General features: G+C 39.0%; 1 protein-coding gene across 4 annotated transcripts in view; it reads right to left on the minus strand.

The window, feature by feature from the left end:
- The window catches only part of MAGI1 (membrane associated guanylate kinase, WW and PDZ domain containing 1), a 630,558-nt gene that overhangs the window by 9,319 nt on the left and 608,907 nt on the right, over nucleotides 1–12,332 (minus strand). For 2 of the 4 annotated variants that reach the window (XM_058562542.1, XM_058562564.1), the window contains 4 exons: nucleotides 9,793–9,993; nucleotides 1,847–1,940; nucleotides 1,653–1,713; nucleotides 577–720 (listed from right to left, as the gene is read on the minus strand). In XM_058562542.1, coding sequence (XP_058418525.1) covers nucleotides 577–720; nucleotides 1,653–1,713; nucleotides 1,847–1,940; nucleotides 9,793–9,993 — 500 coding nt within the window. Of the gene's footprint in view, nucleotides 1–576; nucleotides 721–1,652; nucleotides 1,714–1,846; nucleotides 1,941–9,792; nucleotides 9,997–12,332 lie in introns of all 4 variants that reach the window. The other 2 variants (XM_058562531.1, XM_058562553.1) reach the window with 1 other exon arrangement.

Below are 12,332 nucleotides of genomic sequence, written 5' to 3' on the forward strand. Positions count from 1 at the left end.
AGATATCTAAACAGAGCAGAATGGACTTTAGGCATTTGTATATGTAAAATTTGCAGCTTCGGCTACTACAAAGCAACCTTGAACACTCATGCCATAGAGTTGCTGGCCCTCTGCTGAAGCAGAGTTGACGTGCTCCTGGGAGCAGGGTAATGGCTGGTGACTAGCTAGAGACTGAATGGAATCACCACGCAGAACCCACAGAACTACACAGCTTTCCTGCTCTCTAAGCATCCTGATATACCCAGGAATTCCTATGAAGTGACGTGCCTGCCTCATGAGATTAAATACAAGAACTATGAAAATGAGATTCAGAAAATATCTACTTTAATAAATTTATAAGTCACTTTAATCCTTCATTCAAGCCCAAAGAGTTGGAAGGGGTCACCTAACTTTAGCAGCTACAACTAACTATGCTTTAGGAGAACTTAATGCTAGGGTGGGAGTCATGCATTTAGGGTGTCCCGAAAACTGCAGAAAATGCTATTCCCATGAACATGACAGTTCTAGCCATATAATGTCAAAAAGTCACTGCAGATGACTTATTTACATCTATTCCAGACTCCTCTTCCTACTTACCCTCATCTTTCCACACCTTTCTGCAGGACCATCCTCTGCTAAGCGCAGAACATAGAGGTCCATGTTATACTCTCGGCCCCCTCGAAGACTAAAGCCAAATCCCTTGGCTCCTCTTTCCAATTCCACAGTGTAAAAATCTTGCTCCTATTTAAAGAAATTAAATGCAATCATTCTGGGAGAACTTATATCCACACATATTTCTCGTCATCTCTTCCCAAACAGTCTCTGTTATGCCAATTTGACAAAAAGGCACAGTCTCTAGTCCCCTCTTGGCGATTCTCAATTGTTTATTAATATTCATTAACTTTAGAAGTTTGGAGATCCAGAACTTAAAAACACTCATGAGTGTGCCTGCAGACTGCACACCAACATGCATATATTAAAATTTAATCAGTGAGGATGCAATTTGTATTTGCAGCAGGAAAATTCTTCATTACACGATATCATCCTGCACAATGCTGGATGTTCAGCCTTCCTGCCTCACGGCCAGAAAATGCCAGCAGTGCCCCTCATTTGGATACCAACAACCTCCACACATCTGGGGAGTGGTTCCCACTCTGGTTGAGGAGAATCATGAATGGATTACTGAAGGCTCTGAGAAGGCCAGCAAAAAATGAACCTATTTAACTTTGTGTCATCCAATGTTTCCCAAATTTGCTTCATCTGCTATTACTCGCACACCCTGTGGGACAGGTAGCTCTATGCATCGCACCTGAAATTCACAAGTCTGAGAAACACCTTAACAAAGACATTTTCTTGGCATAAATATGTTTATGAATATCATGAGTAGATATTAGATGTTTTGCTCTTTCTCTGACCACCAATGCTTGAGACAATTATGACTTTTTATTTTGTTTTCCCACCTAGAAAAGGATATCTAGGAATATTTTTCAAAGGTAGTAAATAAAATGTCATTTCCTAGACAACCAAATGTGAGTACATATTTAGTACATCCCCTCACAAAAGGTTATTTGTTTTAATTGAGGGTACTTTATAAAAGATATCTCGGAAAAATAGCTTCAGAAAGATGGACGGAAACGTGCAAAGCAAACAGAAAAAAGAGAAATGGTCCTCACCTGTGTTGCCTGGGGTGCTTTGAACTCAAACTGAGATTCTGGCTTTGGTTTGGCGGTACTCCTGCCAAAGCAAGAGAAGTTAATATAAGAGCAACGCAGGGGGAAACTGAGAAAGAATCAAGGATGGGTACTGCCATGCCAGGAGTCACTTTTTTCCCTTTAAACTAACAAAAGCAACCAAAGCCATGTCTGACCTGGTCTCCTGGGCCCCTTGTTGAGATGGGGTGTGTGTGGTGGTGATGGTGGCAATCTTCTCCGCATTGGTCAGCAGAGTGGCATTCGAAGACTCTGCAGGGTGAGACAGAGCATAATGAAATGAAGGCCCCAGGGAAGACATCGTCAAACTAGGAGGTATGCAAAAGTCCCATATCTGAATGACAAGTCTGGCTTCTCTGCCACCATTTCAAGCAGCTCTGACTTGAATTTCTAAACAATTAAGAGTTTCAAGAACCATTCTAAGATCTTCTATGATGTGAGCCATGTATACCTCGATAACCCTCCTCCCAACCAGACATCCCCACAAATGAAATGAAGAGTTTGCCCAAGAAAATGCTACTCTAACGTTGTAGCCAAGGTAGGTGTCTCTCACTCCTCCCCCGCCACTTAAAAACGGGGGCGTGCCATCAAAACACTGCACTACACCAGAATTACTTCCCAGAATCTTACAGGCTGATAATAATGTCTCTGCTAACGTTCCCAGAATTTATCAGCAATATTTAGTGAGTGTGCTTGATTTCCTCATGTGAATATTAAAATCAGAAGTGTGCTAACATCTTGTTAAATACACGCACACACACACCATCTACTTTCTTCTCCATTGCTTTTAATGACGCACAACCCAAAATGTGGAATTCCTGACAGGTCTCTTCTAGTACCACACATGAAAAATTAATTTTAAAACTTGCGTTAGTCAGAGTCAGAGTTTGTAAATATAAGTTGTATAAATCATGAAACCACTCTAATGTAATGAATATGATTATATTCTTATGTAAATTGACTTTCTTCTCCACTAACCACATTCATAAGCAACTTCATTAATCTCTAGAAGTTTAGAGATCCAGAATTTGAAAATACTCATGAGCATGCCCTATGAACTACACACCAACATGCATATACTAAAATGTAATAATTCATGTAGCAATGGTTTTATGTTCTTTTATTAATTATTTCTCCGTTAAGATCAAGGCAGATAGCAAGCAACTGTGAGCAAGTTGCACTTTTAATATTTATTTTTAGGTTGACTGTTTGAAACTTGGCATAAATTTTCTAATCAAGAAAATGCTAAATGTGGCGGTTAGGTTCTAAGATTACTCTATAAATGTCCATTAAATTCATAGTGTGCCATGAAGTCTAGAAATTTCTATGAGTCCTATGGTTCACCAATTACTTGTCTATCTTCCATTTTAATTTTCTAAGGATACTACTCAGCTTGGGTCTGGCTTTCTATTATTTTAGTTTCATTACACATGGCTGTAAAAGCATGGGCTTGAGATTCAGACCCAGGTTCAAATCCCCCTTGCCCTCTCATCAGCTGTCTGCCTTATTTCCTCATCTGACAGAAGGGGATAATGAGGGTAATTCCCTTCTCCTGGATGAAAGTATAGGAAATGTCTAGTATAGTACCTGACATAGAGGGAGCACTCAATACACATTTACTGCACTTTGGCCCTGGCTACCACTTCTACATTTTATTACTGTGGGAACTTGTACAATTTATTGAAACTCGGCAAAAGGACAAAGTCGAAATATGATTTTAACAGTTTATATCCCAGCCATAAATCCCATGATTCTTATAGCTAAGGCACAAGATTAGTAAGAAAACATAACTAGATCAAGTGAACTGTACTGTGAATCCGATTCCTGCTTTAGGATCGTGTTCCCACAATCTGTTTTACCAAATGTTTCTACAGATTCTGAGGGAAAAGGAACCTGTGGTCAATGAAGGGTGAGAAGTAACGGATGAAACAGAGGGAAATGTTTTTGTGTGTCTGTGTTTTGTGTGTGTGTGTGTGTGTGTGTGTGAGGAAGATCAGCCCTGAGCTGACATCCATGCTAATCCTCCTCTTTTTGCTGAGGAAGACTGGCCCTGGGCTAACATCCGTGCCCATCTTCCTCCACTTTATATGGGATGCCATCACAGCATGGCTTGACAAGCAGTGCATTGGTGTGTGCGCGGGATCTGAACCTGGGCCGCCAGCAGCGGAGCATGCGCACTCAACCGCTACGCCACAGGGCCGGCCCCTGTGTGTCTGTGTTTTGTCTTCCCCTGGATTCCTCAGAGCCTTTACTATGCCAATATGCCTTGCGACCCTCTGAGCTGGGGAGGTGGTGCTTCTCAAGCATAGTGGTTACAACGTCCAATTCTAGAGTCAGACTATCTGGCTTTGCATTCTAGGCTCTGCAACTTACTGGCTGGGACTTAAGCAAAGTTACCTAAACTTTCTATGCCTCAGTTTCCTCCTCTGCATGTGGAGGATAAGAAGTATCTAAGAAAATTGGTGCAAAGATTCCCTGGGAAGACAGTGTTTGGGATTGTGCCTGACACACAAAAACTGCTCAAAAAACGATTAACATATTTTTTGGTAGCATGTATTTATTATTGTTACCACAATATTAAAAGCATATTATTAATACATTTTTATGACTGCAGTAAACCAGCACAACCAAGGCGATAAATCTAAGTCATCTTTCATAAAGTATGCCCAGTGTGTTAGTACAAAGGACTAAGAGACTGCACAGCCTGTCAATATGATTTGCTAGAAGTTTCATAAACACATGGATTGGTCCTTTAAAAAAACTTCATATTGCTCAATGTAATTAATTTTATGGAGATGTTCTGGGAAATCACAAGATTGTTCGGGCCATGGGGAAATCAGGATTTCCCCATGGCCCGATACCAAATCAGGATACCAAAAAGAACGTTTCCTTGTAATTAAGGGGATTGTAATGACTGAACTGTGCAGAGGTTCCCCTCCTTGAGAGTTCTTGTGTGTTTCTGGTAGCCAGAGTTTTCTAGGAAGATCAGATTCCATTTTCAAACAATTTTTATATTTCTGCTGCTTTCATGATTTGATATGACAGATAACCACTCAATATACATATAAATAGAATTCTTTTATTAATTTTCCTCCTACCCTTCATTTGCTATTTTTCACATGTTTATCTATAAATCTGTTTTGGGTTGAAGCTCAACTTTAAGCATTTTAAAAATTAACATTTAATATGCAAATACCTATTTGAGCTCCCTGAATTTCCCTCCTTTCATTGTTTTTCTTTCTTTTTCTTTTTTTTTCTGTGAGGAAAATCAGCCTTGAGCTAACATCCGTTGCCAATCCTCTTTTTGCTGAGGAAGACTGGCCCTGGGCTAACATCCGTGCCCACCTTCCTCTACTTTATATGGGACGCCGCCACAGCATGGCTTGACAAGGGGTGCGTCGCTGTGCACCAGGGATCTGAACCTGCGAACCCCGGGCCGCCAAAGTGGAGCGCGCGCACCCAACCTCTGCGCCACCAGGCCAGCCCCTCGTTGTTTTTCTTAATCTATGAACCATCACCATTTCTTGATCATTTATGACATGCCAAGCATGGTGGTAAGTGCACTACCACATGCACTGTTTCGTTTAATTCTTACAACTCAATGAGAAAGGTGCAAGTATTACCCCCATTTTACAGATGGAGACACTGAGGCTTAGAAAAGGGAGGTAACACGTCCAAGGTCATCCAGAGAGCAAATGGACGCACTGGGAATTAAATCCAGGTCCTGCCTGACAATTAACTTTTAGTCTTATTCTGTTTACAAGGTAATTATGTATTGGTATCAAGGAGATCATATCTAATTGGTATGTTCCTTTCAGATAAACAGTGTTTTTATTTTACTGCATAAACACAACCAGCTTCACTAAGCACTATCACAGATTAATTAAAATATAAAATATCCTGCTTTGAATTCTAGACTTCATGGGCCATCTTTCGAGCAGTAAAATAATTTTTACCATACCTTAGATTTCCAGGATGCTTTTTTAATATCCATCAAGTTATACTTACTTGAATAAACTTTTAAGTCCTCATTTAGAATTAAATCAAGACTGTATGTGCTGAAATTCTCTCCAACTTTTTAAAATGCAGAGATGAAGCCCATTATCACACATTTATAGCTCTAACCCAAGACAAAATTTGCCCCATATAACAGAAAAAAATAAAAGAAAAGCCTGATATAGGAGTATACCCCAGCAACAGTGCTATGAACGGATGTCAATGTATTCGACTTTTAAAACTCAGGCAGATGGAGAGATTGGCTGTTTTTATGATAAATTCCAGAAAGTACCCTACATCCTTTATTAAACAGTGTTTACACCTATTTTAGCTTTCCCAGAGGAATGAATATGGATAGCACTACACTTTCCATAGCAATCGTGTATCAAGAAAAGCATATCCTAGCTCTCACAGCACTGTCATGGCGCTGTGCTAAGTCAGGACACTAACTTCTGATAGGAGCTTCTATCTTGGGTTTCAACATATCTCCGTGACAAGTGACAACAATTCTAACCTTGCTCTCGTGTTAATAACCTTAGCCTCCCTTACAGAATCAACGTTACAAAGCCAAGCAAATCAACACAGGATACAATCACTCCTTTCATGAATATTTTAATGCCTAAACACATATGCAATAAATATCTGAAGGAAGCATTTGAAAATTTGAATCCCATAAATATTTGAAAAGTTTTGGGAGACGTTTTAAATGTGTATGGTTGGAACCCTGTTCCTTCTGCCCAAGTGTATGCTAACTATCACATCCACAGAGACTTCGATTAAGATATTTAAATTTGTACTATTCTATGCCTTTGCCAAGGAAATAGCAATATCTGTGTTGCCAAGCCCTACCTCCCACATAAGCAAATGCTTTGATTCAGAGTGATGTGAAGTACAAATTTAAGACCATAATTTAAATAATGTATTTTTAAGCTCATAAATATTTTCATTATCTTGAAACTTGATTCAATCTGACGGTTCCATGTTAGCCTGGCTCAGTCAGGGTCTGCCCCATCTGATTCAAGTTTCTCTCCTACCCAGACTCCACAAAGTACTTCTATACAACGCAGGTGGTAGAAAGCATGTGTGGTTTGACTTGTACAATTTCAAGTTCAGATTCAGTATGTTTAGCTATTCTCTGGACGTTTCTGTGCTGCCATTATATATTTACTATCCTCTGCCTATATCTCATAGGATAAGAGGTTCTGCCCCCGCTCTACCTCCCACCGTGGTCCCAAAGATAGTAAAAACAGAGACGCCAAGGACTCCCCCGACCCAGGCCTGTCCAAGATCTGTGAAGGTAGGCTTTCAAACAGCACAATAATGCCAAATAAAGGAGAGTCATGTTCGGGGCTTTTGTTGAAGTGGGCTGGCAAAGAGAGAGAGAGAAGTGGGAGACGTAGAGTGAGGGAAACTCTAGACTGAGATGAGTGAAGATGGAGAAAGAATGAGGTGACCAATGACAAGAAAAAAGAATTAGGCAGCATGAACTAGATAAACAGCGAATTCAGAGTGGGTTCCAAGCACTGCCCAACCAAGAGTGCATCTTCCTCAATCAGTGCCTCCTAGGGTTTCTGAGAACATGAAACAAGATGGATTTAAGAGCTTAGAAACCACTCTGATTAAGAACTTCAGTCTCTTCGTGAGGATCATGAAACAAACTATCTTTGGGCTACTTGGTGAATTAAACATTAGAGAGAAAGATCTGAAGGAGACCAGAGGTCTCTAACACAGAGAGAGCACCTCCCTTTTACCCTACAATCTGTCTTGTCCAATACACTTTCACAGAGAGAAAGCAGATCTAGCATGATTTTCTCTTTTCCAAACTGTAATGGTCACTCTCTGTCTTCTAAGTGTTTGCGAAATCCTCCTGGATCCCTCCAGTATCTCTCCAGAAATCGAACTCTCCTGCCTCAACTCTAATTTCCAAGATGGGAATTTTGGGCTCCATTTAAAAGATGAGCGTCACAAATCCACACTCTGCCAGACTTGATTCCCTTCACCTGGCCTTCGAAAATTACAAAGTAAAAGATGAAGAGTTTTATTATCATGACAACGAATTCCTGAAATATCTTGGGATAAAATCACATCCTCAGCAGCACATCAATCCTTAACTACGTTGTATCAACTTTAATGTTTATTTTCTTCCAATCAAGATTGTGTGTGGTATGTCTATTTGAATTTTATATTTCTGGAGTATTGAAGTTTAAAAAATATCTTTTTATTGACAATTGTTATTAGATAATCCACCTTGCATTATATTTTTTGGTGTTCATGGTTTCCAAAAATATTTTCCACTGCACTTCATTAAATTAAGTCAACACTTAGTACGTGCATAGTAGTATAAGTTGCTTCTGCATATTTATGTCTTTCCCGATTTCAAACTCTTTTCTAAGCCCCTCTTCAAGGACTGCTTTCTTTCCTTCCGTCCTTTTTTGAATTCTTATTCCCACATTAAGACTGACCAATATAGACCCAGCAAGTCAATTCCTGTGTCCAGTTCTTTTGGATTAGATTTGAAATCTCTCCATGGCATGTAGATAAATGTGTCTAAATTTATATACTACATTTGGCTCTCTCAACCATTTCTTACTTAATTTTTCTGGCTTCTGTCATCCTTTCCATTAGGAACCTATGTTCTATCATCTTGTGACCACTTTCCTAAATTGTAATAGCTTTCCAGAGTGGTGAACTGGTAGAATGAACTCCAGACCAGATGGTAAATTACTAACCTTGCACTTGAGGCCGGCTAGAATAGACCATCATTCAAGCAGCTATTTTTCCCTCCACATTTGGTATGGGGTATTTTTGGTGCAGAAAAGTTCTGTTTCTCTTTGAAATATCTTTGAAATATTTCAAACATTTCAAAACCAAAGATTTTCAAATATTTATTGTTTGGTTTTGGACTTACTTGTTCTGAAAGGCACAGTCTACACCACTCAAATTTTCAACTAATAAGGCTCACTTTCTAACAATTAGTATATAAAAATATTCATTTGGTGAATTACTTTCAGATAAAATTTCTGATTTTCTTATTTTACAAATCCATGGCATAGAATTTTTATCACACTATCTCCATAAACCACATTTTCCTATTGAGAAATACTCATTGACTTTTAGAATATATATTTTATTTTATAACGTACATAGCAAGAATGAAAAAAAGACACTGAAACATTTTGGGACAAGTATCTGTTATCACTTTCCACCCAAGGGCAAAGTCTGCTTAGAACAGAGTCAATATTCAGGACTTAATTCTCTGAAGAATCTCTACTTAGTGACATTAGTGTATCAGCTTCATTTTTATTAAATATGAATAATACAGTGAGTATCAATATTTTTTGCTGTATAACTTTTTACTGTGAGGGGCTTTCCTGTGTACTGCAGGATGTTTAGAAACACCCCTGGCCTCTACCCACTAGATGCCAAACATCCCCTGGGCATCAGAATCACCACTGGTGTAAACTAACCAAAGATTTCAATTTAACCAAATAAATAACCATGAATAGGACTAGTTTAATGTAGATATAACCTATCAAAAATATAGAGACTTAATTCTTTCTTCACCCACATGTACAGATTAGGGACAAACCAAGTAGGCACAAACTCTAAGACTCTCACATCAAATAAAAACTTTTGATACATTCACTTATTCTGAAAAAAACGTAGTACTGGCTCTGTGTTGTCATCATGTAGGTTTTGTGATGTCACCACATTACACAGTTAAATTTTAGTGATTATTTTAAAAAAATCATTAATGATTTCCAGATAGAACATCAGGGGATCTCTATCACCTATATGCAAACTATTTTATCTTTTTAAAGAAAAGGGCACCAAAACCAAAATAAATTGGGGAAAGTTGAAGATTTTCTGAAATGTTTATATCTGCAGCAAGACAGGGTCACAGGGCTAGAGGATTAGGTAAAGAGGGTGAGGCAAGGTTTAGTAACAAGAGCTCACATTTGTTGGGTGGGTGTGTTCAGTTAGGGATGAATAAGGCTGCCTCTAAGTCAACGCTATTTAATTACATGAACACTAATTATAAAGAGATAGACAGAGATAGAGATACAGAAAGAGACAGAGAGAGAGAGACACAATAGGTATACTTTACCATCCCCAGGAATGATGCGGAGGGTAACTGTGTTTCCCGCTTCCTTGATTAGGTTGACAATGTCTGAATGGGACTTGTTGGTGATGGAACATCCATTTACTGCCAAGATCCGGTCTCCTACTTTCAGCTTGCCACATCGGTCAGCAGGGCTCCCCTCAATAATCCGACCTATTTTGTGAGGCATAGCCACACATGCATTGCCTGCTTTGATATTGAGTTTTAATTTTTTTTAAATTTACGTGGGAATACAGTGAAGGGAGGAGAAAAAGGGTTGAAAAGGGAAAGAGAAGGTTAAGTGTTAATTAATTAAAGCATTAAGCAAATGTTATTAAAGGAGGGCTCTGCGCCGATGGTCAAAACATTGGCAATACTCAGGGTGTCTGTGTAAGAAGCCACTGCCCTGAAATGATAGTTCATTGCTGCAGTCCTTTCCTGAATCAAAATGAGGGGAAAACCCCAGCTTCCTCCCTTAAATCAATTACAAAATTTGGGATATTTAGCAACTTCAAAGATTCTCAAGAGGCCAAAAATAACTCGCCATTGGCTTATTTTAGGACTGCAAATGTGAAACCCAGAGCTGGGATAGATGCTTTTATGCATTTTGTGTTCATGTCACTTCATTTTTGCCAGCTGTTGTTTAAGCTTCTGCCAATGTTTTGTTCTTTCTCCATTTAGAAAAATAATCACTGGGCGTCTGGTGAGCCATGAGACTCTGCAGCACCAAAAATTTAATCTGAAAACACCTAATGGACAAACACTTAGACCTTCTGCCTTCTATCCAGAATGATGAAAGCTTTAGAAAAAGGGCATAATTACAAGAGATGAGCCAAGAAAGCACCAACATTGACACCTATTTTTCCTTTTATGACCTTTGCTCAATCAGTCTTTCTCATGTGCTTTCAGGGTAGGGCCCAAATGGCTCATTAGCCCAGAAATCATCCTCCTTCCTTACAAAAATCCCCTAAAAGGAATATGAAAATCTAGTATCCACTCAGGCTGAGGACAGTGATCCAAAGCTAGGTTCAAATCATTCCTCAACCCTTTTCCTTTAATCATTTCCTTTCTCGTCATCAGTTACTACGCAGCTATAACATGAAAAAACAGGAAAAGTGCATTTGAAGAAAAAGTTGATTGTGCACTTTGAGGTATTCCGTGTCACAACCAAGAGCACTGCCACCTTCTAGAGAGGGGTGAAAAACTGGCTTTAAGGCCTGACGTAGGGTTTCCAGCTAATTGTATAGTGAATTTCCAAGTTTCTTGTGCCTATTCACCTATTTTGAGAATCTGTCTTTCTGAGGACTGTGCAGTTGATAGTCATGCAGTTGAGCTACCTTTTGCAAAGGGTGACAAAATTAACATGGGAGACATTGAAACTAATTGAGGAGGCTCATTCATCATAATTTGGACCTTGAGGATAAAATATGCAGGGAAAATGAGCTATAATTTCTTTGAATTTCAGCACATTTGCCTGAGTTTGTAACACCAGATGTAACCTCAAGGTAAAAGAATTTTAAAAAAGGAAGTTAAATAGTCTTTTAGAATATAACAGGCAGGTGTGGTGAAAAGCTTCCATACTCAAATTCAAGGTCTGGATTAAGTTCAGCCCATCTCCAAATATAACTAGCATGAGAGAGGTATCAAACAGCAGGTATGAGGAAAGCTATGCATAGCTTGGAACAGAAGTCTCATGCAAGGCATTAGGGAAAATTTAATTTGTTCATTGTAAGAGTCAGAGGAAAACAAAGACCAAATTGTGAGTGAAGACATTCAATATTCATTAAATAACACATAGTCTCCCACCTGACATATTTGCTATTTCCTTCTAGAAAGTGAATTGAGAATTCTGAAATACTGAGAACATCACAGGGTACATGGGGATGGCCAAATTGTAGATCTGAAGAAAATAACTTGGGATTTCTTTTCCCCCTCTGCTTTTCTATTTATTTTTAACTGAAGCAGAAAAGTCTCTAAAATTCATTTAAAAACAAAAAACCCTTGCCTTGATATCATGTCACCCAACCATGACATGCAGTGATAACTTTATTAATGCAGCTCACAAAAGCGCTGTTAGTAATGGGTGTTTGTTACTGCAGCCACACATGCATAGACCTGGCTGACTCCCTGTCTCCTAACGAACAAACTTTACGGGAAAATAGTTTTAGCAGGAAGCAATGGACCAAGACTAAATGGAGGCAAAGGGAGTTCTATTGGATTAGGAAGCTAAAGGGATGGAACACCTAGCTGATATTAGCCAGCAAATGACCTGGGCCACTGGCCATCACCAGACTACTTCTGGATAAGTCATTTGGGGATAGAGCTGAGGTAAATTTCAAAGCCTGCACAGCCCTTCCCTACCTCCCATCATATTCCACATTAATTAACAAACGGGCTTGGGGAATAACAAATGACTTTTTATCTAATGGAGAAGGTGGATCACTTTTGGAGTACATATTTATTTATAATCCATCCTAATAGGAAATAGATTCATAGATTACTAGTTCCTGGAATCATCTGGGTTCCCATTTATCTCTGCTAGTGCA

Source organism: Diceros bicornis, chromosome 2, assembly GCF_020826845.1.
Source record: "Diceros bicornis minor isolate mBicDic1 chromosome 2, mDicBic1.mat.cur, whole genome shotgun sequence".
Lineage (NCBI taxonomy): Eukaryota > Metazoa > Chordata > Mammalia > Perissodactyla > Rhinocerotidae > Diceros > Diceros bicornis.